General features: G+C 43.4%; 1 protein-coding gene, 2 long non-coding RNA genes and 1 pseudogene across 20 annotated transcripts; 3 read left to right on the top strand and 1 right to left on the bottom strand.

The window, feature by feature from the left end:
• The first annotated feature begins 4,189 nt into the window (after positions 1-4,189).
• LOC118372301 (ceroid-lipofuscinosis neuronal protein 6 homolog) lies at positions 4,190-13,239 on the top strand (annotated as a pseudogene).
• LOC127926203 (uncharacterized) lies at positions 9,831-12,283 on the top strand. 18 transcript variants are annotated; one of them, XR_008123560.1, is made up of 5 exons: positions 9,831-10,826; positions 10,896-11,255; positions 11,393-11,536; positions 11,832-12,119; positions 12,192-12,283. It is a non-coding gene; the product is annotated as an uncharacterized LOC127926203 (long non-coding RNA). The 18 variants fall into 18 exon arrangements; XR_008123566.1 differs by having other exon boundaries at positions 11,832-12,047; XR_008123568.1 differs by having other exon boundaries at positions 11,832-11,975.
• Positions 13,240-17,295: 4,056 nt separating the features above from the next.
• Positions 17,296-27,334, top strand: LOC127926201 (calmodulin-like protein 4). Its single transcript, XM_052511658.1, has 5 exons — positions 17,296-17,387; positions 17,473-17,503; positions 17,865-18,005; positions 26,291-26,479; positions 26,815-27,334. The coding sequence occupies exons 1-5, from the start codon at positions 17,385-17,387 to the stop codon at positions 26,910-26,912; spliced, it is 462 nt and encodes a 153-aa protein (XP_052367618.1). The 5' UTR covers positions 17,296-17,384; the 3' UTR covers positions 26,913-27,334.
• Positions 18,948-21,120, bottom strand: LOC127926202 (uncharacterized). The gene is made up of 3 exons (XR_008123548.1): positions 20,928-21,120; positions 20,387-20,489; positions 18,948-19,212 (listed from the first exon to the last, which is right to left on the bottom strand). It is a non-coding gene; the product is annotated as an uncharacterized LOC127926202 (long non-coding RNA).
• Positions 27,335-27,734: the final 400 nt, after the last annotated feature.

Below are 27,734 nucleotides of genomic sequence, written 5' to 3' on the forward strand. Positions count from 1 at the left end.
AGTCTTTCTTGTTGAGCGGCCTTTCAGGTTATGTCAATATAGGACTCGTTTTACTGTGGACAGAGATACTTTTGTACCTGTTTCCTCCAGCATCTTCACAAGGTCCTTTGCTGTTGCTCTGGGATTGATTTGCCCTTTTCGCACCAAAGTACGTTCATCTCTAGGAGACAGAATGCGTCTCCTTCCTGAGCGGTATGACGTCGGCAAATCAAATCAAATTTTATTTGTCACATACACATGGTTAGCAGATGTTAATGCGAGTGTAGCGAAATGCTTGTGCTTCTAGTTCCGACCATGCAGTAATATCTAACAAGTAATCTAACAATTTCACAACTACTACCTTACACACACAAGTGTAAAGGAATCAATAAGAATATGTACATAAAAATATATGAATGAGCGATGGCCGAACAGCATAGGCAAGATGCAGTAGATGGTATTGATTACAGTATATACATATGAGATGAGTAATGTAGGGTATGTAAACATTATATAAAGTGGCATTGTTTAAAGTGGCTAGAGATACATTTATTACATCAATTTTTCCATTATTAAAGTGGCTAGAGTTGAGTCAGTATTTTGGCAGCAGCCACTCAATGTTAGTGATGGCTGTTTAACAGTCTGATGGCCTTGAGATAGAAGCTGTTTTTCAGTCTCTCTGTCCCCGCTTTGATGCCCCTGTACTGACATCGCCTCCTGGATGATAGTGGGGTGAACAGACAGTGGCTCGGGTGGTTGTTGTCCTTGATGATCTTGTTGGCCTTTCTATGACATCGGGTGCTGTAGGTGTCCTGGAGGGCAGGCAGTTTGCCCCCGGTGATCCTTTGTGCAGACCTCACTACCCTCTAGAGAGCCTTATGGTTATGGGCAGAGCAGTTGCCATACCAGGCGGTGATGCAGCCCGACAGGATGCTCTCGATGTGCATCTGTAAAAGTTTGTATGTGTTTCTGATGACAAGCTGAATTTCTTCAGCCTCCTGAGGTTGAAGAGGCGCTGCTGTGCCTTCTTCACCACGCTGTCTCTGTGGGTGGACCATTTCAGTTAGTCCGTGATGTGTATGCATGGTCCCATGGTGTTTATATTTGCGTACTATTGTTTGTACAGATGAACGTGGTACCTTCAGGCGTTTGGAAATTGCTCCCAAGGATGAACCAGACTTGTGGAGGTCTACAATGTCTTTCTGAGGTCTTGGCTGATTTCTTTTGATTTTCCCATGATGTCAAGCAAAAGTCACTGAGTTTGAAGGTAGGCCTTGAAATACATCCACAGGTACACCTGGGAAGGACCCAAAGAAGCCATCAAGTTATCGACCAATAGATTATGGAATGTATGATTGCAGAGGGGCTAACGTACTTCCTGGAGAGCATGGGGTTAGTATCGCCACATCAGAGTGAGTTCCTGAAGGGGAACTATGGACCCAGTGCTCGGCTTTGAAGCAGAGGTCAGGAAGGCTCAGGTGAACAAGAAGACTGTTGTGGCTGTCTCTGTTGATGTGGAGAAGCCCTTTTATATGATGTGGAACAGTAGCGTAGCTTAATGATGACGGGCCCAGGTGCCAAAAACAATTACGGGCCCCTACCACCACCCATATTTCCCTTCAAATTAAAATAATTTTGTTGGTAAGGCTGTGTGTTAATATTGTGGGATGGATGGAGTCAAACAGACTTTTAAATCTGTTTGACAGCTGGTGGATAACGATGTCAACATTTGCATTAAAGAAGTTGACTCTAAAACTACTCTCACCATCAGACAGTCGCTCATCCTCACATAGCTCATCAAAATGACGCCTCACCTTCCTTCTCCGAGTGTCTCAAATGCGTTCTGAGCTCCCCATTTGTCGACAAGGGTCTTTGCAGTGACTTTGGCCTTCTCAAAATCCTGTGGGAAACCGGACCTCTATAATGTCCTTGAGTAGGCTGACTGCTCTGCACAGGTCTGCGTCTTTGGCCTGTAGCATTTTGGAGATGACGTTCACATTTGCTAAAACCTTAGTCTGCAGAACAACAAAAAAAATAAAATTACATTTTTCTGTTTTCTTTTTCAGTGCTGCATCATCCCTCTCATCCTTCTTGTCACTTAAAAGCACAATGTTGGTGAGGGCCTTCATTATGTCCACATATCAGTATCTCTGGGTGGCAAGGGACTCATATCTAGATGACCAGCGGGGGGGACACAGTTCTTTTAGAGTTACATTTTCTTTTGCTGATGCCAAATCAAACATACCACTCAACATTGACCATCTCTTTATGCCCGAACAAGGTGTAGAGCAGTATCATAAAACTGTTTAATCTCTAGCACATTTTTGAGAGAGCCAGGTTAAGATTGAGAGCCAGGTTGAGAGCCAGGTTAAGATTGTACGCTGCACAATGCACATAAACAGCAAGCTTCTCTTTTTCAGATATTCTGGCCTGCACCCCCGACTAGACCCCGCTCATGTTAGCCGCTCCATCATACCCCTGCCCACGACATTTTCAAATATCCAGCCCATTATCCTCTTTGCTGCCCAGGATTTTATGTTGAAGCTCAGCTGCTGATGTGTCAGCAGTCTCCAGAAATCCCCGAAACGACTCTGTGATGGTCAGATCTCTGGTGACATTATTTGCATCCCTTATCACGCTCACATAGCGATAAACTTGACTTCTGGTCTACTTTGGATACATCCGGTGTCCATAATAATAAAAATAAAAATGGGCTTCCTGCATCTCTCCCTGAATGTCACACTTCACTCGCTAGACTCAGATATAAATCAGCTCATTTTGGATAATGACTGAGATAGTTAACGGATCCCGCTGAGCGTTCTAAAATGTATTTCAGAACTGGGTCGTAAAATGACAGCAGTTCAGTTATACTGAGAAAATTCCCACTGTTGGCCTGCCCTAGCTGTTCACGGTGCCATCTGAACGCCAAATTACATGATGCAAGTGTGAGAGTTACATTAACTATGCGCTCCAACAACTGTCACCAGAAATTTTAAAAGGCCGTCTGTCCCACTTCCATCTGTTTCCTCAACCGCCACGATTCTAGCCTCGCCCTGCTCCTCTTCCTCCTCGCCCGGCCCGGGGATAGCATGTCCGGCATGGCTTGTGCTCAGGATCGTTACCGCCGATACCTGACAACCTGTATCCTCCTCTGTCAAAGTTGCTTCTTCTGGCACGATGGAACAGCTTGGCCTTGGCTCACTTGACCCGCTGAAATCTGTTGCTGGTGATGACAAACCTACGTCCTTTTCTGGTCCCACTACATTGCTTCTGCTAGCAATGGCTGAACTTGAACTGTATTTGAAAAAGGAATCTAATTTAACTAATTTTGATATCTCCTTTGCGTTCTCATTTTTGGCCTTCTTCTTTGGGCTCCACTTTTCTGTTGATTGCATTGCTGATTTTTTCATCCGTAATTTTCTATTCTCGACTTTCTCTCTTTATTTTTGATAGCTAGCTCAACTATTGCTTAAAACAATGACAGAAACAACAACGCTTTGGAGAGTATTTGCACAATGAATCCCAAATGCATTTCATTATCTTAACATGATATTGAAACTATTGAATAGCATGATTTTATTTAGCTAATTCATTTGATTTATTGTCATCAATACACTAAAATATCATGCTTTTGTAGTGGCAAAAAAATTTTGTTGGTGAAACCATCAGTGGGATCATTTATCATATAGCCTGTCAAATTGTAAGCGTGATGGACCCGCGTCAACAATGCTTTGGCATGGTGGGGGCAGTATTCAAATTACATAGGGGGCCCACAGGTCTACGATCGGGGCCCATCACCGGGCCCAGGGGATGCTATTTTTTACAAGACGAAGGCTTCTGAACACAGCTGGTTGAATAAGACTCTAAATGGGATAGGAAAGCAGCCAAACAGGAGAGTGTGAATATTGCCAGGAAATAGAGACCGTGGGGCATGTACTGACACAGTGTGGGTAGTATCAGAGGGAAAGAGAGAGACTGACATCCAGTTTGAGGGAGAAGGGTATACAGGAAATGAGTTTAAAAGAGGACATTGAGTCGAACGTCACAGATACAGATACAGTGCCAAATATTTTGTTATCTTCTTTTTAAAGGAAAACGGGACATGGCAGGTAGGATTTACAATAGTATGTCTTTGGCCTACACTCCAGTACAGTAGGTGGCGGTAATGCACCATAAGGTTGGATGCCAACCGCCAAAAAACACACCAAAGAAGAAAAATAAGTGGCGAATTTTCGTTGCAGGATTGGAGGACATCGGGAAGAGAATGCAAGCTGCGGCACGGAAACGTCAAAGCAATGCACCTCGGTTGTCAACAAACCCCAGGTTTGAACAGTTTATTTGTGATTAACGTGTTTATATCATCGGCAAGTATTTAATGTTCCCATCTAGCGGGCCAGGCACCGTGCATGTCGAATAGTCGCCCTGATGAACCGAAGTGTCTCAGGCATTTGTCTATCAACGAAACGTAAACAATAAAGACTAGGCTGCTGTTAGCGGACTGTTAGGCTATTGTTATCACGTTACCGTTTCAATAAAGACTAGGCTACTGTTAGCGGACTGTTGGGCTATTGTTATCACGTTACCGTTTCAATAAAGACTAGGCTACTGTTAGCGGACTGTTGGGCTATTGTTATCACGTTACCGTTTCAATAATAGTTAATTCAAATACAACCACCGCCTGTTTGTTCATTGCTGTTGCTGTAAGACAGGGTTCTCCAACTGGCGACTTGGCCCACGAGTGGTTTTATTTGTCCCAAAAGCTTCGGGTGCTTTTAAACATGTGTACAAGGTGAGCGTTTCATAATTTAAATTCATGTTAGTATTGACCTAAGGCGAATTGATTTAGTCAGAGCTAGATTCCACAAAGCCTGGTCTCGGGTTCACTCTGTTGAAGTCTATCAGAAACTTCCTGCACCGTGGAGTTTAGTCCGCTAGGCTACTGTCAGACAGTGTCAGTAGAAATATACTGTAAAGGCATATCAGTCTGCCACTCAAAACTGCCCCTTATATTCTAAACTAGGTTAGTTATTGCCTGTGCTTGCTGGCTGAAGTTCTTCTTGCCTTGTAATGTGCTCATGGTCAGTGTCATGTGACCAAGGACAGGGAAGTTGTCAGCCAGTTGTCGGCTGTGAAGGTTGTCACACAGCTATACAATACAGTGTATATTGGCTTTTATATTGCCCATTATTTGCAGAGAGTTAGGAACACATGGGGCCTGTACAAGGAATGCATTGGACTGTGTATAGACTGGCAAACAGCCCACTGAATAACATGCATCTTATTTATTTACATGACCTCGTCCTATTTCCCCCACTGGTGTTAACCTCGGAGGTAGATCAAGGCCAACAACACAATAATAGTGATGAATAATACAGTAGGCTACATGAACAGAAAGATAATGACAATGTTATTCATGTGTATTTATATAGGTGTAGGCCTACCACAGCACTGTTGTGTTCCTACATATTGGCTAATGTCTTCTTCATACATTGTCATTCTGTATAATGTTGTTTTGGAGTTGGAATTCATACTTCATAATGTGTCTTTTCTAAAGCCAACCAGAGTCCAAGCCAAAAGGGTCATCAATGAAGAGGCCACAGTTCCACTTTGACCTGTGGTTCTATCTCACAGTACAAAACTGGATACTGGACTTTGAAGGCCCATTGTAATGGTATGGACAACCTGCTGAGAGATTCCATACCAGGAAAGCTTGAAAAAATGTTGCATATCTCAGGTTGTTCTGGCATTTGGGCTCCCGAGTGGCGCAGTGGTCTAAGGCGCTGCATCTCAGTGCTAGAGGTGTCATTACAGACCCTGGTTTGATTCCAGGCTGTATCACAATCGGCCGTGATTGGGAGTCCCATAGGGCGGCGCACAATTGGCCCAGTCGTCCGGGTTAGGGGAGGGTTTGGCCGGGGTAGGCCGTCATTGTAAATAAGATTTTGTTCTTAACTGAGTTGCTTAGTTAACTAAAGGTTAAATAAAAACATCTAGTGTGTGGAGAAGGGAATTACCAGGGACCTCACAATACGTTATCATCACCATGCTTAGGTGCCGATACGATATGTATTACGATTCTCATGATTCTGCTATTTGATACACTATGTCTGCTGTGGAGAGATAAGAGAGAACATGGGAAAATGAGTTTTTATCAGTCATGGAAATAAGTGCTGAAAACATGTTGGCTCACTATTTAAAAAGATGGAGAACAAGCTATAGGATGAGTTTTGGTGAATTAGATTTTTACATTTTTTAAAATCTATACTTGTAATCAAAGTATTGATATATTGGCCACAATAATATTGTGATATTTTTTATAGCCCCTATCACTAATACGGAGTATGTTTAAGTTCTGAAATTCAATTTGTCACATTAATTTATTCAACATAAAACTCATAAGTACCCTTTTTGATTTTCCTCATTGAAAGACATTGGTTGTAATAATATACTCTATAAGTACATCACATTTCCAGAGTTGGTTGTCTGCTAATTTTGAAGTTATGGTGCATTTTATTACCACCACCAACACAGTGAATGGGAAAATGGATTCAAATAGAACTCCCTCTGCTGGTGATTTGCTGAATGTGCAATCCTCAATGAGGACTATGATTTTGAAGACCTATCTATGTCTTTTATAAATGGGTCATATCTTCTAAAGTACCAGAGAGCCACTCTAGAAATATGACCTGTTTTAAGAGTATACTGTTCCAAACAATGTCTAAAAATATGCTACATCAAAAAGGTACATTGAGATATTAATGTTTTATGTTGAATAAATGAATGTTCAAGGGATATTCCATATTTTAAGGCACACTAAGGCAGGCCTGGGAGGCAGGCCTGGGGGAGGCAGGCAGGGCTGGGAGGCAGGCCTGGAAAGGCAGGCCTGGAAGGCAGGGCTGGAAAGGCAGGGCCTGGAAGGCAGGGCTGGAAGGCAGGCCTGGGCAGGCCTGGAAGGCAGTCCTCCAGGGCCTGATTGGTGTCACTCCTTTCTCCATCCCGAGCAAACACAGCTGATTCATCAAATCTCATTCTAAACTGAAGATCATGATCAGTTGATTATTGGAGTCAGGTGTGTTAGCTGGGTCTGGGGCAAAACTGTGCCACCAATCGGGCCCTCAAGGACTGGAGGGCCCATTTGTAATGGTATGGACAACCTGCTGAGAGATTCCATACCAGGACAGCTTGAAAACATTTGGGTATCTCAGGTTGTTCTGGCAATTGGTCTCCTGAGTGGGGCAGTGGTCTAAGCTCTGCATCTCAGTGCTAGAGGTGTCAATGGCACTGAGATGTCTGTATGTACTGTTAATGGATCATAGGTTCTTACAGGAGGCACTTTCAACATGACTTTCAAAGAAACAAAACATTGTGATGCAAATGTAAAAGCATGTCTATATCATACTTCCTTCAAATTAAGTGTCTATGTGAGAATTGCCATAAAAATCTGTGATACCTAAAATATTTCAGGGCTTTTCTGGCGTGGGAACTACCCTGCTACAATACTATATTTGAGTAAATATCAAAGTGTAACAAACAAATAGCCTAGTTATAGCAGCATTGAAGTCTATGCTATGAATGCAACCCTGTGTTGTATCCATGATTTAATTCAGATCATTCTCCCTCTGGAGTGGTTCCCCCTGAACAAGCCCAGTGCTGGAGACTACTTTCACATGGCCTACAATGTCATCACGCCATTCCTACTGCTCAAGGTGGGTGACTGTCTGGAACCACCAAACACAAACTGTAAGGCTGGTTGATACCGTTTGTTCACAATTGCAGTTGCCCTATAAGCTACAGTGACAATGAAATGTGTCCAAAATAATCGCTTTTCAATATGGAATGAATTAATCCGATTAATTTGTGATGCTCACATGCTATACTAAGTGCATGTGTGTGCATGCACACTGACTGTGTGCCTGTTTATGTGTGTGTGTTAACATGCCTGTTACTGTGTGTGTGTGTGTGTGTGTGTGTGTGTGTGTGTGTGTGTTTACATGTCTGTTAATGTGTGTGTGTGTGTTTACATGTCTGTTAATGTGTGTGTGTGTGTTTACATGTCTGTGTGTGTGTTTACATGTCTGTTAATGTGTGTGTGTGTTTGTGTATTTGTGTTTACATGTCTGTTAATGTGTGTGTGTGTGTTTACATGTCTGTTAATGTGTGTGTGTGTGTTTACATGTCTGTTAATGTGTGTGTGTGTGTTTACATGTCTGTTAATGTGTGTGTGTGTGTGTTTACATGTCTGTTAATGTGTGTGTGTGTGTGTTTACATGTCTGTTAATGTGTGTGTGTGTGTTTACATGTCTGTTAGTGTGTGTGTGTGTGTTTACATGTCTGTTAATGTGTGTGTGTGTGTTAACATGCCTGTTACTGTGTGTGCGTGTGTATTTACATGCCTGCTACTGTGTGTGTTTACATGCCTGCTACTGTGTGTTTCCATGCCTGTTAATGTGTGTGTGTGTGTGCGCGTGTGTGTTTACATGCCTGCTACTGTGTGTGTTTACATGCCTGCTAGTGTGTTTACATGCCTGTGTGTGTGTGTGTGTGTGTGTGTGTTTACATGTGTGTGTGTGTTTACATGTCTGTTAATGTGTGTGTGTTTACATGTCTGTTAATGTGTGTGTTTACATGCCTGTTACTGTGTGTGTGTTTACATGCCTGTTACTGTGTGTTTCCATGCCTGTTAGTGTGTGTGTTTACATGCCTGTTAGTGTGTGTGTGTGTTTGTGCCTGTTAGTGTGTGTGTGTGTTTACATGCCTGTTGTGTGTGTGTGTGTGTGTGTGTGTTTACATGCCTGTTAGTGTGTGTGTGTGTGTGTTTACATGCCTGTTAATGTGTGTGTGTGTTACATGCCTGCTACTGTGTGTGTGTGTTTGTGTGTGTTTACATGCCTGTTAATGTGTTTACATTGTGTGTGTGTGTGTGTGTTTACATGCCTGTTAATGTGTGTGTGCTCGTCCCTCTCTGAGCAGCTGATTGAGAGGAGTCCCAGGGCCCTGCCTCGCTCCGCCGTGTACCTGAGCATCATCACCTTAGTGATGGGCGCCAGCATCCACCTGGTGGGCGACTCCATCAACCATCGTCTGCTGCTGAGTGGCTACCAGCTCCACCTGTCTGTCAGAGAGAACCCCATCATCAAAGACCTCAAACCTGCTACACTGGTAGGCTACACCTTTTTATTAGAGAAGATATACTTTGTTAGTCCATACGGGATGGAAACGTCTTCTGCTTTTCACCCAACTCCTTCCGATAAAATATGACCAAATTCTGGAAGATTCTAGTTCTGGGTTAACCAGGATGAATGAACACATGGTGCCTGATAGAGCTCAAATGTATGCTGTTTCATATCAACCAACAACAAAAATGCTGTTGATATTGTTTGAACATGTTTCTTATTTGATTTATTTTAGATTGATTCGTTTGAGCTTCTTTATTTTTATGATGAACAACTGGGACATTTGATGTGGTATGTGGTCATCACTTTTAATGGAATATTCTCTTCTGCTTACTGTCATAACATGCTATTGGTTGATAATACAATTTAGATGAAAACGTTTTAAAATGGTTGAACAAGGACTGTTTTTCAAATTGAGTTGATTTATATATTGGTCTGTATATCTAAAAATCAAATGTTATTGTTCGGGTACACATACGTTTCAGATGTTATTGCGGGTTCGCTCTGGATAAGAGCGTCTGCTAAATGATTTAAATGTAAATGTAAATGTTTAGCGAAAAGCTTATGTTCAGTGCAGTAATACCGAACAAAACAATAAGCAAATGCAAGTCCAAAAAAATGTCAATAAAGGTATTAAGAAATATTAGAACAAGCAATATCAGAGTCCGAATATAAATATGTATGTATATAATGGTATGGATAGACAATGACATTATGGACAGTATGTGGCTAGAAAAGGTGTGTACAGCAGCAGTTATATAGGATGAGTCTTGACTAGAATACACTATATACAGTATGTGGCTAGAAAAGGTGTGTACAGCAGCAGTTATATAGGATGAGTCTTGACTAGAATACACTATATACAGTATGTGGCTAGAAAAGGTGTGTACAGCAGCAGTTATATAGGATGAGTCTTGACTAGAATACACTATATACAGTATGTAGCTAGAAAAGGTGTGTACAGCAGCAGTTATATAGGATGAGTCTTGACTAGAATACACTATATACAGTATGTAGCTAGAAAAGGTGTGTACAGCAGCAGTTATATAGGATGAGTCTTGACTAGAATACACTATATACAGTATGTAGCTAGAAAAGGTGTGTACAGCAGCAGTTATATAGGATGAGTCTTGACTAGAATACACTATATACAGTATGTAGCTAGAAAAGGTGTGTACAGCAGCAGTTATATAGGATGAGTCTTGACTAGAATACACTATATACAGTATGTAGCTAGAAAAGGTGTGTACAGCAGCAGTTATATAGGATGAGTCTTGACTAGAATACACTATATACAGTATGTGGCTAGAAAAGGTGTGTACAGCAGCAGTTATATAGGATGAGTCTTGACTAGAATACACTATATACAGTATGTAGCTAGAAAAGGTGTGTACAGCAGCAGTTATATAGGATGAGTCTTGACTAGAATACACTATATACAGTATGTAGCTAGAAAAGGTGTGTACAGCAGCAGTTATATAGGATGAGTCTTGACTAGAATACACTATATACAGTATGTAGCTAGAAAAGGTGTGTACAGCAGCAGTTATATAGGATGAGTCTTGACTAGAATACACTATATACAGTATGTAGCTAGAAAAGGTGTGTACAGCAGCAGTTATATAGGATGAGTCTTGACTAGAATACACTATATACAGTATGTAGCTAGAAAAGGTGTGTACAGCAGTTATATAGGATGAGTCTTGACTAGAATACACTATATACAGTATGTAGCTAGAAAAGGTGTGTACAGCAGCAGTTATATAGGATGAGTCTTGACTAGAATACACTATATACAGTATGTAGCTAGAAAAGGTGTGTACAGCAGCAGTTATATAGGATGAGTCTTGACTAGAATACACTATATACAGTATGTAGCTAGAAAAGGTGTGTACAGCAGCAGTTATATAGGATGAGTCTTGACTAGAATACACTATATACAGTATGTGGCTAGAAAAGGTGTGTACAGCAGCAGTTATATAGGATGAGTCTTGACTAGAATACACTATATACAGTATGTAGCTAGAAAAGGTGTGTACAGCAGCAGTTATATAGGATGAGTCTTGACTAGAATACACTATATACAGTATGTAGCTAGAAAAGGTGTGTACAGCAGCAGTTATATAGGATGAGTCTTGACTAGAATACACTATATACAGTATGTAGCTAGAAAAGTACAGCAGCAGTTATATAGGATGAGTCTTGACTAGAATACACTATATACAGTATAGCTAGAAAAGGTGTGTACAGCAGCAGTTATATAGGATGAGTCTTGACTAGAATACACTATATACAGTATGTGGCTAGAAAAGGTGTGTACAGCAGCAGTTATATAGGATGAGTCTTGACTAGAATACACTATATACAGTATGTAGCTAGAAAAGGTGTGTACAGCAGCAGTTATATAGGATGAGTCTTGACTAGAATACACTATATACAGTATAGGAAGGCTAGAAAAGGTGTGTACAGCAGCAGTTATATAGGATGAGTCTTGACTAGAATACACTATATACAGTATGTAGCTAGAAAATGAGTGTGTACAGCAGCAGTTATATAGGATGAGTCTTGACTAGAATACACTATATACAGTATGTAGCAGCTAGAAAGGTGTGTACAGCAGCAGTTATATAGGATGAGTCTTGACTAGAATACACTATATACAGTATGTGGCTAGAAAAGGTGTGTACAGCAGCAGTTATATAGGATGAGTCTTGACTAGAATACACTATATACAGTATGTAGCTAGAAAAGGTGTGTACAGCAGCAGTTATATAGGATGAGTCTTGACTAGAATACACTATATACAGTATGTAGCTAGAAAAGGTGTGTACAGCAGCAGTTATATAGGATGAGTCTTGACTAGAATACACTATATACAGTATGTAGCTAGAAAAGGTGTGTACAGCAGCAGTTATATAGGATGAGTCTTGACTAGAATACACTATATACAGTATGTAGCTAGAAAAGGTGTGTACAGCAGCAGTTATATAGGATGAGTCTTGACTAGAATACACTATATACAGTATGTGGCTAGAAAAGGTGTGTACAGCAGCAGTTATATAGGATGAGTCTTGACTAGAATACACTATATACAGTATGGAAACATTTTTAAAGTGACCACTGTTCAGTATTTGCAATGAGTTTGTAAGTTGACATTAACTAGTTTTCAACTGATCTCCTTCTCTTCCTCCAGGTATATTCCTTTCTTCATAATCCTCTTCCTCTACTTACTGGCTGCTTTACTCACGTCAAAGAGGAGAAGACGATGCCCCTGTCTGGTTGGCTGCTACTCGGACCCAGTGCCCTCTACTATTGGTCAGTCCCCTCATTATCTTCTTTGACTTGAGAAATGTTTTCTGAGAAAAGATTTGTAAAACTTTAAAAACGTTTTATTTTTTATTAGACATATAAGACTGTAAAAACACCAGCAATTCACCTCCAGTATTTGGGAAATCTGTAGCAATATATGTGTGATTGTATACAAATCTAAGCAAGTTTTTGAAATATCTGTTTGGGCTTCTTGCAATCAATTTGCAGTCTACAAATTATTTGTAATTATGTTCCGTCCTCTGACCATCTGCGGCTGAATCTAGTTGATGATCACTGTCATAGAGGTTTGCTGAAGTCTAATTGATAAATGTACCATTATGTGATTAATGTACTCTGATTTATGTCGTACTGAAAGTACCTGAAGTCGGGGACATTTCACTGTGTGAAGCATGGCTCAACTCTAAGTATTTCCTTCTAGAAAGTGAAAGTATCTTGACTGCAGCTCTCACTTCTGCCCGTCTCTCACCCTCTCAGGTACTTGGTCACAGAGGGTCAGATCTTCCAACTCTTCCTCCTCACCTTCCTAGCTATGGTAGCCATGGTGATCCACCAGCGGCACAAGGGCTCTGTCCTAGACGCCAATGGCCCTTTCTGTTCGCCAGCTTCTCTGTCACCATGTTCCTGGTGGCCGGTGGCCTGGCTGTGGAGCGACCCGGTGCTCTGGTCACCTGTACGTCCCCCGAGCCCTGGTCCTACTACACATTACACTATAGGACAGCCACTGATAGGAGTGACAACAGGTGAGTGTCCAGTATGATACTAGTTTGTGTTAGCCTAGAATGTCAGTATGATGATACTAGTTTGTGTTAACCTGGGTGTCAGTATGATGATACTAGTTTATAGCCTGGGAATCAGTATGATGCTAGTTTGTGTTAGCCTGGGTGTCAGTATGATGATACTAGTTTGTGTTAGCCTGGGTGCCAGTATGATGATACAGTTTGTGTTAGCCTGGGTGCCAGTATGATGATGCTAGTTTGTGTTAGCCTGGGTGTCAGTATGATGATACTAGTTTGTGTTAGCCTGGGTGCCAGTATGATGATACTAGTTTGAGTCTAGCCTGAATGCCAGTATGATGATGCTAGTTTGTGTTAGCCTGGGTGTCAGCAGCAGTGATACTAGTTTGTGTTAGCCTGAATGCCAGTATGATGATGCTAGTTTGTGTTAGCCTGGGTTGTACATGATGCAGTTTGTGTTAGCCTGGGTGCCAGTATGATGAATACTAGTTTGTGTTAGCCTGTGTCAGTATGTGATACTAGTTTGTGTTAGCCTGGGTGCCAGTATGATGATGCTAGTTTGTGTTAGCCTGGGTGTCAGCTGATGATATTAATTTGTGTTAGAAAATACAGTATGATGATGCAGTTTGTGTTAGCAGGTCAGTATGATGATGCTAGTTTGTGTTAGCCTGAGTGCTGATGACACTATATACAGTATTAGCCTGTGCCAGTATGATATACTGTGTTAGCCTGTGCCAGTATGATGATACTCCAGAAAAGGTGCCAGTATGATGATGCTAGTTTGTGTTAGCCTGGGTTCAGTATGATGATACTAGTTTGTGTTAGCCTGGGTGTCAGTTGATGATACTAGTTTGTGTTAGCCTGGGTGCCAGTATGATGAAGTTTGTGTTAGCCTGGGTGTCAGTATGATGATACTAGTTTGTGTTAGCCTGGGTGCCAGTATGATGATGCTAGTTTGTGTTAGCCTGGGTGCCAGTATGATGATGCTAATTTGTGTTAGCCTGGGTGCCAGTATGATGATACTAGTTTGTGTTAGCCTGGGTGTCAGTATGATGATACTAGTTTGTGTTAGCCTGGGTGCCAGTATGATGATGCTAGTTTGTGTTAGCCTGGGTGTCAGTATGATGATGCTAGTTTGTGTTAGCCTGGGTGTCAGTATGATGATACTAGTTTGTGTTAGCCTGGGTGTCAGTATGATGATGCTAGTTTGTGTTAGCCTGGGTGTCAGTATGATGATACTAGTTTGTGTTAGCCTGGGTGCCAGTATGATGATGCTAGTTTGTGTTAGCCTGGGTGTCAGTATGATGATGCTAGTTTGTGTTAGCCTGGGTGCCAGTATGATGATGCTAGTTTGTGTTAGCCTGGGTGTCAGTATGATGATGCTAGTTTGTGTTAGCCTGGGTGTCAGTATGATGATACTAGTTTGTGTTAGCCTGGGTGCCAGTATGATGATACTAGTTTGTGTTAGCCTGGGTGCCAGTATGATGATGCTAGTTTGTGTTAGCCTGGGTGTCAGTATGATGATACTAGTTTGTGTTAGCCTGGGTGTCAGTATGATGATACTAGTTTGTGTTAGCCTGGGTGCCAGTATGATGATGCTAGTTTGTGTTAGCCTGGGTGTCAGTATGATGATACTAGTTTGTGTTAGCCTGGGTGCCAGTATGATGATGCTAGTTTGTGTTAGCCTGGGTGCCAGTATGATGATGCTAGTTTGTGTTAGCCTGGGTGCCAGTATGATGATACTAGTTTGTGTTAGCCTGGATGTCAGTATGATGATACTAGTTTGTGTTAGCCTGGGTGCCAGTATGATGATGCTAGTTTGTGTTAGCCTGGGTGTCAGTATGATGATGCTAGTTTGTGTTAGCCTGGGTGTCAGTATGATGATACTAGTTTGTGTTAGCCTGGGTCCAGTATGATGATACTAGTTTGTGTTAGCCTGGGTGCCAGTATGATGATGCTAGTTTGTGTTAGCCTGGGTGTCAGTATGATGATACTAGTTTGTGTTAGCCTGGGTGTCAGTATGATGATACTAGTTTGTGTTAGCCTGGGTGCCAGTATGATGATGCTAGTTTGTGTTAGCCTGGGTGTCAGTATGATGATACTAGTTTGTGTTAGCCTGGGTGCCAGTATGATGATGCTAGTTTGTGTTAGCCTGGGTGCCAGTATGATGATGCTAGTTTGTGTTAGCCTGGGTGCCAGTATGATGATACTAGTTTGTGTTAGCCTGGGTGTCAGTATGATGATACTAGTTTGTGTTAGCCTGGGTGCCAGTATGATGATGCTAGTTTGTGTTAGCCTGGGTGTCAGTATGATGATGCTAGTTTGTGTTAGCCTGGGTGTCAGTATGATGATACTAGTTTGTGTTAGCCTGGGTGCCAGTATGATGATACTAGTTTGTGTTAGCCTGGGTGCCAGTATGATGATGCTAGTTTGTGTTAGCCTGGGTGTCAGTATGATGATACTAGTTTGTGTTAGCCTGGGTGCCAGTATGATGATGCTAGTTTGTGTTAGCCTGGGTGTCAGTATGATGATGCTAGTTTGTGTTAGCCTGGGTGCCAGTATGATGATGCTAGTTTGTGTTAGCCTGGGAGCCAGTATGATGATGCTAGTTTGTGTTAGCCTGGGTGCCAGTATGATGATACTAGTTTGTGTTAGCCTGGGTGCCAGTATGATGATGCTAGTTTGTGTTAGCCTGGGAGCCAGTATGATGATGCTAGTTTGTGTTAGCCTGGGTGCCAGTATGATAATGCTAGTTTGTGTTAGTCTGGGAGCCAGTATGATGATGCTAGTTTGGGGTTAACAATTGAGTTACCCAGGTTAGGTTTGCATGGAGTAAGGAAAGTTATTATGAGCCGTCCTCCCATCACCAGCCTCCTGTGGAATGGACTAATACTGACTGAATGGATTCCATCAATATCTTTCATTTCTGTAGAATTGACAGGTCTGAAACGTTCCTGCTACAGATAAATGGTCTATCCGCTCCCAAATGACATCATCAGCAAGCGCCACATGGAGTGTGGATCGAGCACAGTGTTGTGCTGCATTCTGGGACAGGCCCCTCTTTTCTACAGTTGCACCCCACCACTCCCCCAACCCCATCCACAAGTCTACAGTATGACCATCTTACAGTATGCAATGTTACAGTATTAATTTAAAATGAGACAAAAAAATGAACTCAAAGAAAGGTCAGTGTTGGGTGTACTTGAACATAATTGTATTGCTTCAAGTAAGTTGTTTGAACATTTCAATATCAGATATTTTTAGCAATAAATGTTTTTACTCCACTTTGTGTATATTGTGTTTATGAACTTTGAAGACATGCTTAATTGTACTTGCATATACTGTATAACAGACATCATCATCAAGGTTACTCCATAATGAAGTAGGTCATATGTCTCCTATAGCAGATTTACATTTGACATTTCAGTCATTTAGCCGATGCTCTGACCCAGAGCATACATTGAGAGCATACATTTTTTTTTTCTTACTGGTCCCCCGTGGGAATCGAACCCACAAACCTGGCACTGCAAGGACCATGCTCTAAGCACCATGCTCTACCAACTGAGTTAAATACAGAGTACACGCCAGATGTAGTGGGGTATACACATACCAAATTATTATATGAAGTTGGTAGAGCATGGCTGGATTGATAGACAGTGTCCTCTAGTGGTAATGTTTTATATTGCAGCTACCTCAGGAAATGTATATATTATTCAGTGTCATCACTATCCTGTCATCTGTCCTTTCACTAGACATAAAATGGTATTGGATTGAAACGGGGGAGTTCTATTAGTTGAGCAAGATAAATCATACTTACGCCTACTTTTAATATAGACAAAGTTACTTATGTTACTGAATAATTTTACTTTTGTAATTAAACTATTATTTTCATATACTGTGACTTGTCTGCTGATGGCCACGCTGTGTAGTTTAACATATCCTGGTTGTCATATCAGGTAATAAGGTAGTGATTAGTATCACAAGTATTTGATAGAAGAGAAAGGGAGAGGATAATATGATACCTTGGATCCACTATCTCAGTTTCCACAGCAACCGGTATTAAATAACATGTACTCTGTGGTGGACTTTGAACCGGCAGGCAGATGGGTGTGGAGACAGGTAAGGTAAGCCATTTGCATTCCAGGAAGAGAGATCTCTGACTACAGACATGGTAAGAAAAAACAATTTAATTGTTTTGTGTTTACTCATTTCTGTAAATGTTCAGACCAATTCATGGTGTATTGTGTTTTCCTCAGGCTAAATTCCTGTCAGGAACTCAGATCAACGGTAAGGTGTGCTATATTGTTTGCTAGCTTTTCTTTTGGTGTGTGGGAGGTCACATGGGACATAAATAATGTCATTATTTTTCAATAAATTGATATTGAACAGTAGAGTAAAATGTTGCGACAAACTTTGAAAGCAATGGCTTTTTAAAAAGGGCATTTTAGAAAATGGTCCCAATTGAGGTTAAAAGTATGATTGACTTATTTCTCCACACTTGTGAGACAATAAGATTTGAATTGCCTCCTTGGAGAGGAGAAACATTGTAATATGCACTGTTTTTAGAATGGATTATCATGATTTGTTTTTTTAGTTTCTTTTCACCCAGCACATCAGTACATTATTTGCCTGTTTTCCTCTCCCGTAGAGTTCAAGGAATGTTTCTCCTTGTATGACAAGAAGCGCAAGGGGAAGATTGAAGCCAAGGACCTGATCACAGTTATGCGCTGTCTGGGGACGAGTCCCACCTTCGGTGAGATCGACCGACACCTGCAGGTCCACAAGATAGGTATGCCATCAAGGGCCCCTCACTTACCCTGGGGACATCTCAGTAGTCTAGACTGACTTACCCTGGGGGGCATCTCAGTAGTCTACAGTGACTTACCCTGGGGGCATCTCAGTAGTCTACAGTGACTTACACTGGGGACATCTCAGTAGTCTACAGTGACTTACCCTGGGGACATCTCAGTAGTCTAGAGTGACTGACCCTGGGGACATCTCAGTAGTCTAGAGTGACTGACCCTGGGGACATCTCAGTAGTCTAGAGTGACTCACCCTGGGGACATCTCAGTTGTCTAGAGTGACTGACCCTGGGGACATCTCAGTTGTCTAGAGTGACTGACCCTGGGGACATCTCAGTAGTCTAGAGTGACTGACCCTGGGGACATCTCAGTAGTCTAGAGTGACTGACCCTGGGGACATCTCAGTAGTCTAGAGTGACTCACCCTGGGGACATCTCAGTAGTCTAGAGTGACTTACCTGGGGACATCTCAGTAGTCTAGAGTGACTGACCCTGGGGACATCTCAGTAGTCTAGAGTGACTCACCCTGGGGACATCTCAGTAGTCTAGAGTGACTTACCCTGGGGACATCTCAGTAGTCTAGAGTGACTGACCCTGGGGACATCTCAGTAGTCTAGAGTGACTGACCCTGGGGGCATCTCAGTAGTCTAGAGAGACTGACCTGGGGGCATCTCAGTAGTCTTGAGTGACTGACCCTGGGGACATCTCAGTGTGACTCACCCTGGGGACATCTCAGTAGTCTAGAGAGACTGACCCTGGGGGCATCTCAGTGGTCTAGACTGACTTACCCTGGGGGCATCTCAGAGTCTAGAGTGACTGACCCTGGGGACATCTCAGTAGTCTAGAGTGACTGACCCTGGGGACATCTCAGTAGTCTAGAGTGACTGACCCTGGGGACATCTCAGTAGTCTAGAGTGACTGACCCTGGGGACATCTCAGTAGTCTAGAGTGACTTACCCTGGGGACATCTTAGTAGTCTAGAGTGACTGACCCTGGGGACATCTCAGTAGTCTAGAGTGACTGACCCTGGGGACATCTCAGTAGTCCAGAGTGACTTACCCTGGGGACATCTCAGTAGTCCAGAGTGACTTACCCTGGGGACATCTCAGTAGTCCAGAGTGACTTACCCTGGGGGCATCTCAGTAGTCTAGAGTGATTTACCCTGGGGGCATCTCAGTAGTCTAGAGTGACTGACCTGGGGACATCTCAGTAGTCTAGAGTGACTGACCCTGGGGACATCTCAGTAGTCTAGAGTGACTGACCCTGGGGACATCTCAGTAGTCTAGAGTGACTGACCCTGGGGACATCTCAGTAGTCTAGGTGACTGACCCTGGGGGCATCTCAGTAGTCTAGAGTGACTGACCCTGGGGACATCTCAGTAGTCTAGAGTGACTGACCCTGGGGACATCTCAGTAGTCTAGACTGACCCTGGGGCATCTCAGTAGTCTAGAGTGACTGACCCTGGGGACATCTCAGTAGTCTAGGAGTGACTGACCCAGGGGACATCTCAGTAGTCTAGAGTGACTGACCCTGGGGACATCTCAGTAGTCTAGAGTGACTTACCTGGGGACATCTCAGTAGTCCAGAGTGACTTACCCTGGGGACATCTCAGTAGTCTAGAGTGACTGACCCTGGGGACATCTCAGTAGTCTAGTGACTGACCCTGGGGACATCTCAGTAGTCTAGAGTGACTCACCCTGGGGACATCTCAGTAGTCTAGAGTGACTCACCCTGGGGACATCTCAGTAGTCTAGAGTGACTGACCCTGGGGACATCTCAGTAGTCTAGAGTGACTGACCCTGGGGACATCTCAGTAGTCTAGAGTGACTTACCTGGGGACATCTCAGTAGTCTAGAGTGACTCACCCTGGGGACATCTCAGTAGTCTAGAGTGACTCACCCTGGGGACATCTCAGTAGTCTAGAGTGACTGACCCTGGGGACATCTCAGTAGTCTAGAGTGACTGACCCTGGGGACATCTCAGTAGTCCAGAGTGACTTACCCTGGGGACATCTCAGTAGTCCAGAGTGACTTACCCTGGGGACATCTCAGTAGTCTAGAGTGATTTACCCTGGGGGCATCTCAGTAGTCTAGAGTGACTGACCCTGGGGACATCTCAGTAGTCTAGAGTGACTGACCCTGGGGACATCTCAGTAGTCTAGAGTGACTGACCCTGGGGGCATCTCAGTAGTCTAGAGAGACTGACCCTGGGGGCATCTCAGTAGTCTTGAGTGACTGACCCTGGGGACATCTCAGTAGTCTAGAGTGACTCACCCTGGGGACATCTCAGTAGTCTAGAGAGAGACCCTGGGGGCATCTCAGTGGTCTAGACTGACCCTGGGGGCATCTCAGTAGTCTAGAGTGACTGACCCTGGGGACATCTCAGTAGTCTAGAGTGACTGACCCTGGGGACATCTCAGTAGTCTAGAGTGACTGACCCTGGGGACATCTCAGTAGTCTAGAGTGACTGACCCTGGGGACATCTCAGTAGTCTAGAGTGACTTACCCTGGGGACATCTTAGTAGTCTAGAGTGACTGACCCTGGGGACATCTCAGTAGTCTAGAGTGACTGACCCTGGGGACATCTCAGTAGTCCAGAGTGACTTACCCTGGGGACATCTCAGTAGTCCAGAGTGACTTACCCTGGGGACATCTCAGTAGTCCAGAGTGACTTACCCTGGGGGCATCTCAGTAGTCTAGAGTGATTTACCCTGGGGGCATCTCAGTAGTCTAGAGTGACTGACCCTGGGGACATCTCAGTAGTCTAGAGTGACTGACCCTGGGGACATCTCAGTAGTCTAGAGTGACTGACCCTGGGGACATCTCAGTAGTCTAGAGTGACTGACCCTGGGGACATCTCAGTAGTCTAGAGTGACTGACCCTGGGGGCATCTCAGTAGTCAGTGACTGACCTGGGGACATCTCAGTAGTCTAGAGTGACTGACCCTGGGGACATCTCAGTAGTCTAGACTGACTTACCCTGGGGGCATCTCAGTAGTCTAGAGTGACTGACCCTGGGGACATCTCAGTAGTCTAGAGTGACTGACCCAGGGGACATCTCAGTAGTCTAGAGTGACTGACCCTGGGGACATCTCAGTAGTCTAGAGTGACTTACCCTGGGACATCTCAGTAGTCCAGAGTGACACCCTGGGGACATCTCAGTAGTCTAGAGTGACTGACCCTGGGGACATCTCAGTAGTCTAGAGTGACTGACCCTGGGGACATCTCAGTAGTCTAGAGTGACTCACCCTGGGGACATCTCAGTAGTCTAGAGTGACTCACCCTGGGGACATCTCAGTAGTCTAGAGTGACTGACCCTGGGGACATCTCAGTAGTCTAGAGTGACTGACCCTGGGGACATCTCAGTAGTCTAGAGTGACTTACCCTGGGGACATCTCAGTCTAGTGACTCACCCTGGGGACATCTCAGTAGTCTAGAGTGACTCACCCTGGGGACCAGTAGTCTAGAGTGACTGACCCTGGGGACATCTCAGTAGTCTAGAGTGACTGACCCTGGGGACATCTCAGTAGTCCAGAGTGACTTACCCTGGGGACATCTCCAGTAGTCCAGAGTGACTTACCCTGGGGGCATCTCAGTAGTCTAGAGTGATTTACCCTGGGGGCATCTCAGTAGTCTAGAGTGACTGACCCTGGGGACATCTCAGTAGTCTAGAGTGACTGACCCTGGGGACATCTCAGTAGTCTAGAGTGACTGACCCTGGGGACATCTCAGTAGTCTGATTGACCCTGGGGACATCTCAGTAGTCTAGAGTGACTGACCTGGGGACATCTCAGTAGTCTAGAGTGACTGACCCTGGGGGCATCTCAGTAGTCAGAGTGACTGACCCTGGGGACATCTCAGTAGTCTAGAGTGACTGACCCTGGGGACATCTCAGTAGTCTAGAGTGACTGACCCTGGGGACATTTGGGTGACTTACCCTGGGGACATCTCCAGTAGTCTAGAGTGACTGACCCTGGGGGACATCTCAGTAAGTGACTTACCCTGGGGACATCTCAGTAGTAGTGACTGACCCTGGGGACATCTCAGTAGTCTAGAGTGACTGACCCTGGGGACATCTCAGTAGTCTAGAGTGACTCACTGGGGACACAGTAGTCAAGTGACTCACCCTGGGGACATCTCAGTAGTCTAGAGTGACTGACCCTGGGGACATCTCAGTAGTCTAGAGTGACTGACCCTGGGGACATCTCAGTAGTCTAGAGTGACTTACCCTGGGGACATCTCAGTAGTCTAGAGTGACTGACCCTGGGGGACATCTCAGTAGTCTACAGTGACTTTCCCTGGGGACATCCAGTGTGTTAGAGTGACTTACCCTGGGGACATCTCAGTAGTCTAGAGTGACTGACCCTAGGGGCATCTCAGTAGTCTAGACAGGTATTTTCAAACCCACCAGGGTACGTGCAATGACGTCAGGGGTACGCCAAGTAAAATATGATTCACATCAAAATAAATTAGCACATTTTCAAACAGTCCATTTAGATTTCCCAACAGGGATATACATTTGGGTGAGGTTTTTTTTCTCGTTTCACTGCCAAAAATAAAATTAAACCATCTAGTGTTCAGCGAAATAACAACACAATGTCAAATACAGGCAGCCTTGTCAAATAATTAACATCCAAACAAACACATTAACCATTACTCTCTTGCAGGAATTCCACTAACAGTCCGTATGTAGCTACTGCTCATTCTGTTTGCTTGAAAATGGATTAATGGACAATGGACGTCCATAGAGACACATACCAGCTCTGCTGGTAGTACTGCTACTACCAGCACTACTACACCTGCACCTGTCGACGACACAAGTTGTTCTGCTTCCACGAGCACATCCAATGCTAGCATCAGTATTCTACATTTGTTGTTAGCTAGCATGGACACTGACATTTGTAAATCTGATGCAGCCGAAGAGCTACTACCCCTTAGCCGGGAAAGCACCGAACAACAGACAGGGACGTTGACCATCGAAGAGGCGCAAATATGATGAGAACTACATTGATTTGGGGTTCACTTATATTGGGAGTAGTGCCTTTCCTCAGTCACAGTGTGTTATATGTGCAAAAGTACTATCTCACAACTCGATGAAAACTTCACACTTGTGCAGACATTCAGAAACAAAACATGCCAATTGAAATAAGCAACAGGAGTTTTTTGAGCGAGAATTAAGAGCACTTTCAAGTAGTAAGACATGTATAAAAGCAACAGATACCATTAATAAGAAGGAGCTAGAAGTGTCTTATATGGTGAGCTACCGAGTGGCTTGGACAGGCAAGCCCCATACTATTGTGGAGGACTTAATTCTTCCTTCTGCCGCAGATATGACTGGGACAATGCTGGGGGAAAAGGCCCAAAAAACTATACAGACAATGTCTTCATCAAACAACACTGTTTCACGATGCATCAGTGACATGGCAGGAGATGTTTTGAAACAATTACTGCTTTGCATACAAGCCAGTGGCGGCGGGCCTGGCATATGTCCGTTATGTTTATGGGGGGTCAATTAAGGAAGACATCCTCTTCTGCAAACCACTGGAAACCAGGACAACAGGAGAGGATGTTTTTTAAGTATTGGACAGCCTTGTGACATCAAATGGACTTTGGTGGTCAAGATGTGTTGATATCTGTACTGACAGGGATACATAGTGGAGTGGTAACGCGCGTGTAAGCAGTTGTTCCCGACGCCATGAGTACACTGCAGCATCCACCGAGAGGCTCTTGCTGCCAAGGGAATGCCTGACAGCATGAAAAAAATTGGACACAACAGTGAAAATGGTTAACTTTTGGTAAATCAAGGGCCCTTGAACTCTTGTGTATTTTCTGCACTATGCAATGATATGGGCAGCGACCATGTAACGCTTTTTTTTTACAACATACAGAAGTGCGCTGGTTATCAAGGGGCAAAGTATTGACACATTTTTTTTAAATTGAGAGACGAGATTAAAGTTTATTCCCTGGTCTGACCGCTTGCATGAGTTTCTCACACGGCTGGCCTATCTGGGTGATGTTTTTTCTCGTTTTAATCATCTGAATCTAGGATTATAGGGACTCTCCGCAACTATATTCAATGTGCGGGAAGATTCGAAAAGATTCGTTAACCATTTCATGCCCTGCCTCCAGTCCACATACCGATGTCTGAACAAGAGAGCCTCATCGAAATTGCAACAAGCGGTTCTGTGAAAATGTTATTTCATCAGAAGCCACTGCCAGATTTCTGGATTGGGCTGCACTCAGAGTATTCTGCCTTGGCAAATCACGCTGTTAAGACACTGATGCCCTCTGCAACCACGTACCTAATGTAAGAGTGGATTCTCAGCCCTCACTAGCATGAAAACTAAATACAGGCAGAGAGAGACTGTATGTGGAAAATTATTTTAGACCGAGACTCTCTCTAATACAACCCAACATTGCAGAGTTATGTGCATCCTTTCAAGCACACCCTTCTCATTAACCTGTTGTGAGTTATTCACAATAGTCAATGAACAAATAAGGTGTTATATGTAAGATGGTTAAATAAATATCTAAATGATTTATTATATGTGCCCTGGTCCTATAAGAGCTCTTTGCCACTTCCCATTAACCGGGTTGTGACAAAAACTCACACCCATTCTGAGGTTTAATAAATGTATCTTATAGTGGGTGTGTGGCAGGCTTACAATGATGGCAAAATACAACTTTGAGAATGCACTGACCCTGGTGCTAGAGGGGGTACGCAGCTGGAGGTTGAATGTTTGAAGGGGTACAGGACTATAAAAAGTTTAGGAACCACTGGTCTATAGCCCTCAAACTCAACTCTGGACCTCAAAGCCTAGCTCCACTGCATTTTTTCATTGTTCCCTCTAATCAGGGACTGAATTAGACCTGGGACAGCAGGTGTATGCAATTCATGATCAGGTAAAGTAGAAAACCAGCAGGCTCCGGACTGGGCAGGGTAAGAGTTGAGTACCCCTGGTCGAGAGTGACCTACCCTGGGGGAATGTCAATAGTCTACAGCAAGTCTCTCCAACCCTGTTTCTGGAGAGCTACGGTCCTGTAGGTTTTCACACCAAACCTAATCTAGCGCACCTGATTCTAATAACTAGCTAGTTAATAAGCTGAATCAGGTTAGTTACAACTGGGGTTGGAGTGAAGAGTAGCTCTCCAGGAACAAGGTTGGGAGAGCCCTGGTCTAGAGTGACTTACTCTGGGGGCATCTAAGTAGTCTATAGCAGGGGTATTCAACTCTTACCCTACGAGGTCCGGAGCCTGATGGGTTTTCTGTTCTACCTGATAATAATTAATTGCCCACCTGGTGTTCCAGGTCTAAATCAGTCCCTGATTAAATGGGAATGATTAAAAAACACAGTGGAACTGGTTGAGTTTGAGGGTTCTAAAGGGACTTCCTCTCCTTCACCATGGCCTGTTTAATGGGCAGGTCAGATGAAGGGAACAAGCAGGGAAGCGGAAGACATTAGAATATTGAGGCGGCTCTAGACACCTGTTGATCTAGCCATACTGTTTATGAATCGTAGTGAGGTTTTGGCTGTAAATTATTTAGTAGGCAGGCAAGCTGCAACTTGGGGGATGGGTAGAGGAGAAGTTGTCACATTGAGTGTAACCTACACGTTAGCTGAAATCTGTCCCAAGCTTGTTCCAATTACATTTATTACATTAAAAAAATATGTATCTTCTCTCAGCTCTTCATAATTGCTGCACTGAACTTTTTAACCTGGGGGAAGTACTGAGAAATATTCAAACCAATTAACTGATTTGGTAATGTGAAAGAGGCTTTGGTTAGAACACGTTTGACTCAACAGGATTTTTTCCCATCAATCCCCAACTTCCCGATTTACAATATTGAACAGAATGTTTTTCTGAGAGTCAAAAAGTTTGCCTGCTCTGTTACTCTGAACTTCATTTGCAGTTCATTATTTTACACATTAAACAGAAAGCCCAATTCTGATATTTTTTTCACTTTTTTACCAATCAGATCAGCTGAAAAGATGTGAAAAGATCTGATGTGATTGGTCAAAAGATCCATTAGTGTGAAAAATATCAGAATTGGGCTGTCTGTGTAAATGCAGCCATATTGACACACTCCACTACCCTAACAAGTTATTTTATTGAAGTAAGGAATAACCAACCATGCTCAGTACAGTTGTATGGAAATATACAAGTCGGCCATGTAGCAGATAACCAGTCACTTTAACCGCAGCATTTAGGCCTATTTTGGATCAATGGTGCCCCTTGCAGGTGATTAGTTCTACTAATATCCGTCCTTCTCCAGAAAAGAAGGGCGAGCTTGACTTCTCCACCTTCCTGACCATGATGCACCGGCAGATCCAGCAGGAGGACCCCAAGGCGGAGATCCTGGAGGCCATGAGGATGACGGACAAGCAGAAGAAGGGCTACATCCTGGCCTCGGAGCTCCGGGCCAAGCTCACCAAGCTAGGAGAGAAGCTGACTGATAAAGAAGGTAGCCTACAATGTGTTTCTATCACTAGGGGTTTTAGCTGTCGTGGATTAAGACAGGACTAGATATAATGCCTAATGGAGCCTCTATTGAAAATGTTGTTTAATGCAGGAGCAGTAAGCTTCTGCTTTTGCAACATCTAATGGGGATCTTAATAAAATACCAAACACAAAAATGTGTCAACACATACATTAACTGATTCTTGTGTAAATTTGCAAATGATAAAACACATAATTTGAATGGAGTTAATTTTTTAAAGTTTCTACCTGCTGACATACTTGTTGTTGGTCCCAGATCAGTGAATTAACATGAAGTTGTTTCCCCTATAAACTTTGCAGTGGACGAGCTGTTCAGAGAAGCCAACGTGAAGTCTAATGGCAACGTGCACTACGAGGAGTTCACCAGGATGGTGACACTACCGTCAGTGGATTACTGAGGGACAGGAGGAGATGACGTCCTTTATGACAGGGAAGCATGGTCATGGAAGGGACCTGGTTATGCATGCACTGAGCATTACCCAACCACCTGCATGCACTGAGCATTACCCAACCACCTGCATGCACTTAGCATTACCCAACCACCTGCATGCACTGAGCATTACCCAACCACCTGCATGCACTGAGCATTACCCAACCACCTGCATGCACTTAATTTATTGATCATCTAGGTTTGTGTCTATTGTACGCTACTTTCTATCATTCATACAAGTGCATTTGATAAATTAAATGGATGTCTTTTTATTTTATTTTAATTGAGGGGTTTTATTTGACTTGCTGCAGGAAGAGAAGCTGCAGGAAGAGTGTCTGCTGCATGTGCAATATGTAATGGACATTCAAATAAACTAATTCAACTAAAATATCCCTTTCGATTTTGAGTTTGAAACTGTTTGTTGAACTTATGTTCTAGGTGTGGGATTGTATAAATGTAGTTTACATGGTGCAGTCATCCAAGCTCTCAGACAAACCATTGAAACTGTTTGTTGATGTTCTAGGTGTAGGATTGTATAACTGTAGTTTACATGGTGCAGTCATCCAAGCTCTCAGACAAACCATTGAAACTGTTTGTTGATGTTCTAGGTGTAGGATTGTATAACTGTAGTTTACATGGTGCAGTCATCCAAGCTCTCAGACAAACCATTGAAACTGTTTGTTGATGTTCTAGGTGTAGGATTGTATAACTGTAGTTTACATGGTGCAGTCATCCAAGCTCTCAGACAAACCATTGAAACTGTTTGTTGATGTTCTAGGTGTAGGATTGT

The sequence above is a fragment of the Oncorhynchus keta genome, unplaced genomic scaffold, assembly GCF_023373465.1.
Source record: "Oncorhynchus keta strain PuntledgeMale-10-30-2019 unplaced genomic scaffold, Oket_V2 Un_contig_7150_pilon_pilon, whole genome shotgun sequence".
Lineage (NCBI taxonomy): Eukaryota > Metazoa > Chordata > Actinopteri > Salmoniformes > Salmonidae > Oncorhynchus > Oncorhynchus keta.

Bases quoted from the DNA above. Each gene is read 5' to 3' on its own strand.
- LOC127926201 (XM_052511658.1), top strand. The intron at 17,504-17,864 runs GTAAGGTGTGCT...CCTCTCCCGTAG, and splicing joins GTCAGGAACTCAGATCAACG to AGTTCAAGGAATGTTTCTCC. The intron at 26,480-26,814 runs GTAGCCTACAAT...TAAACTTTGCAG, and splicing joins GAAGCTGACTGATAAAGAAG to TGGACGAGCTGTTCAGAGAA.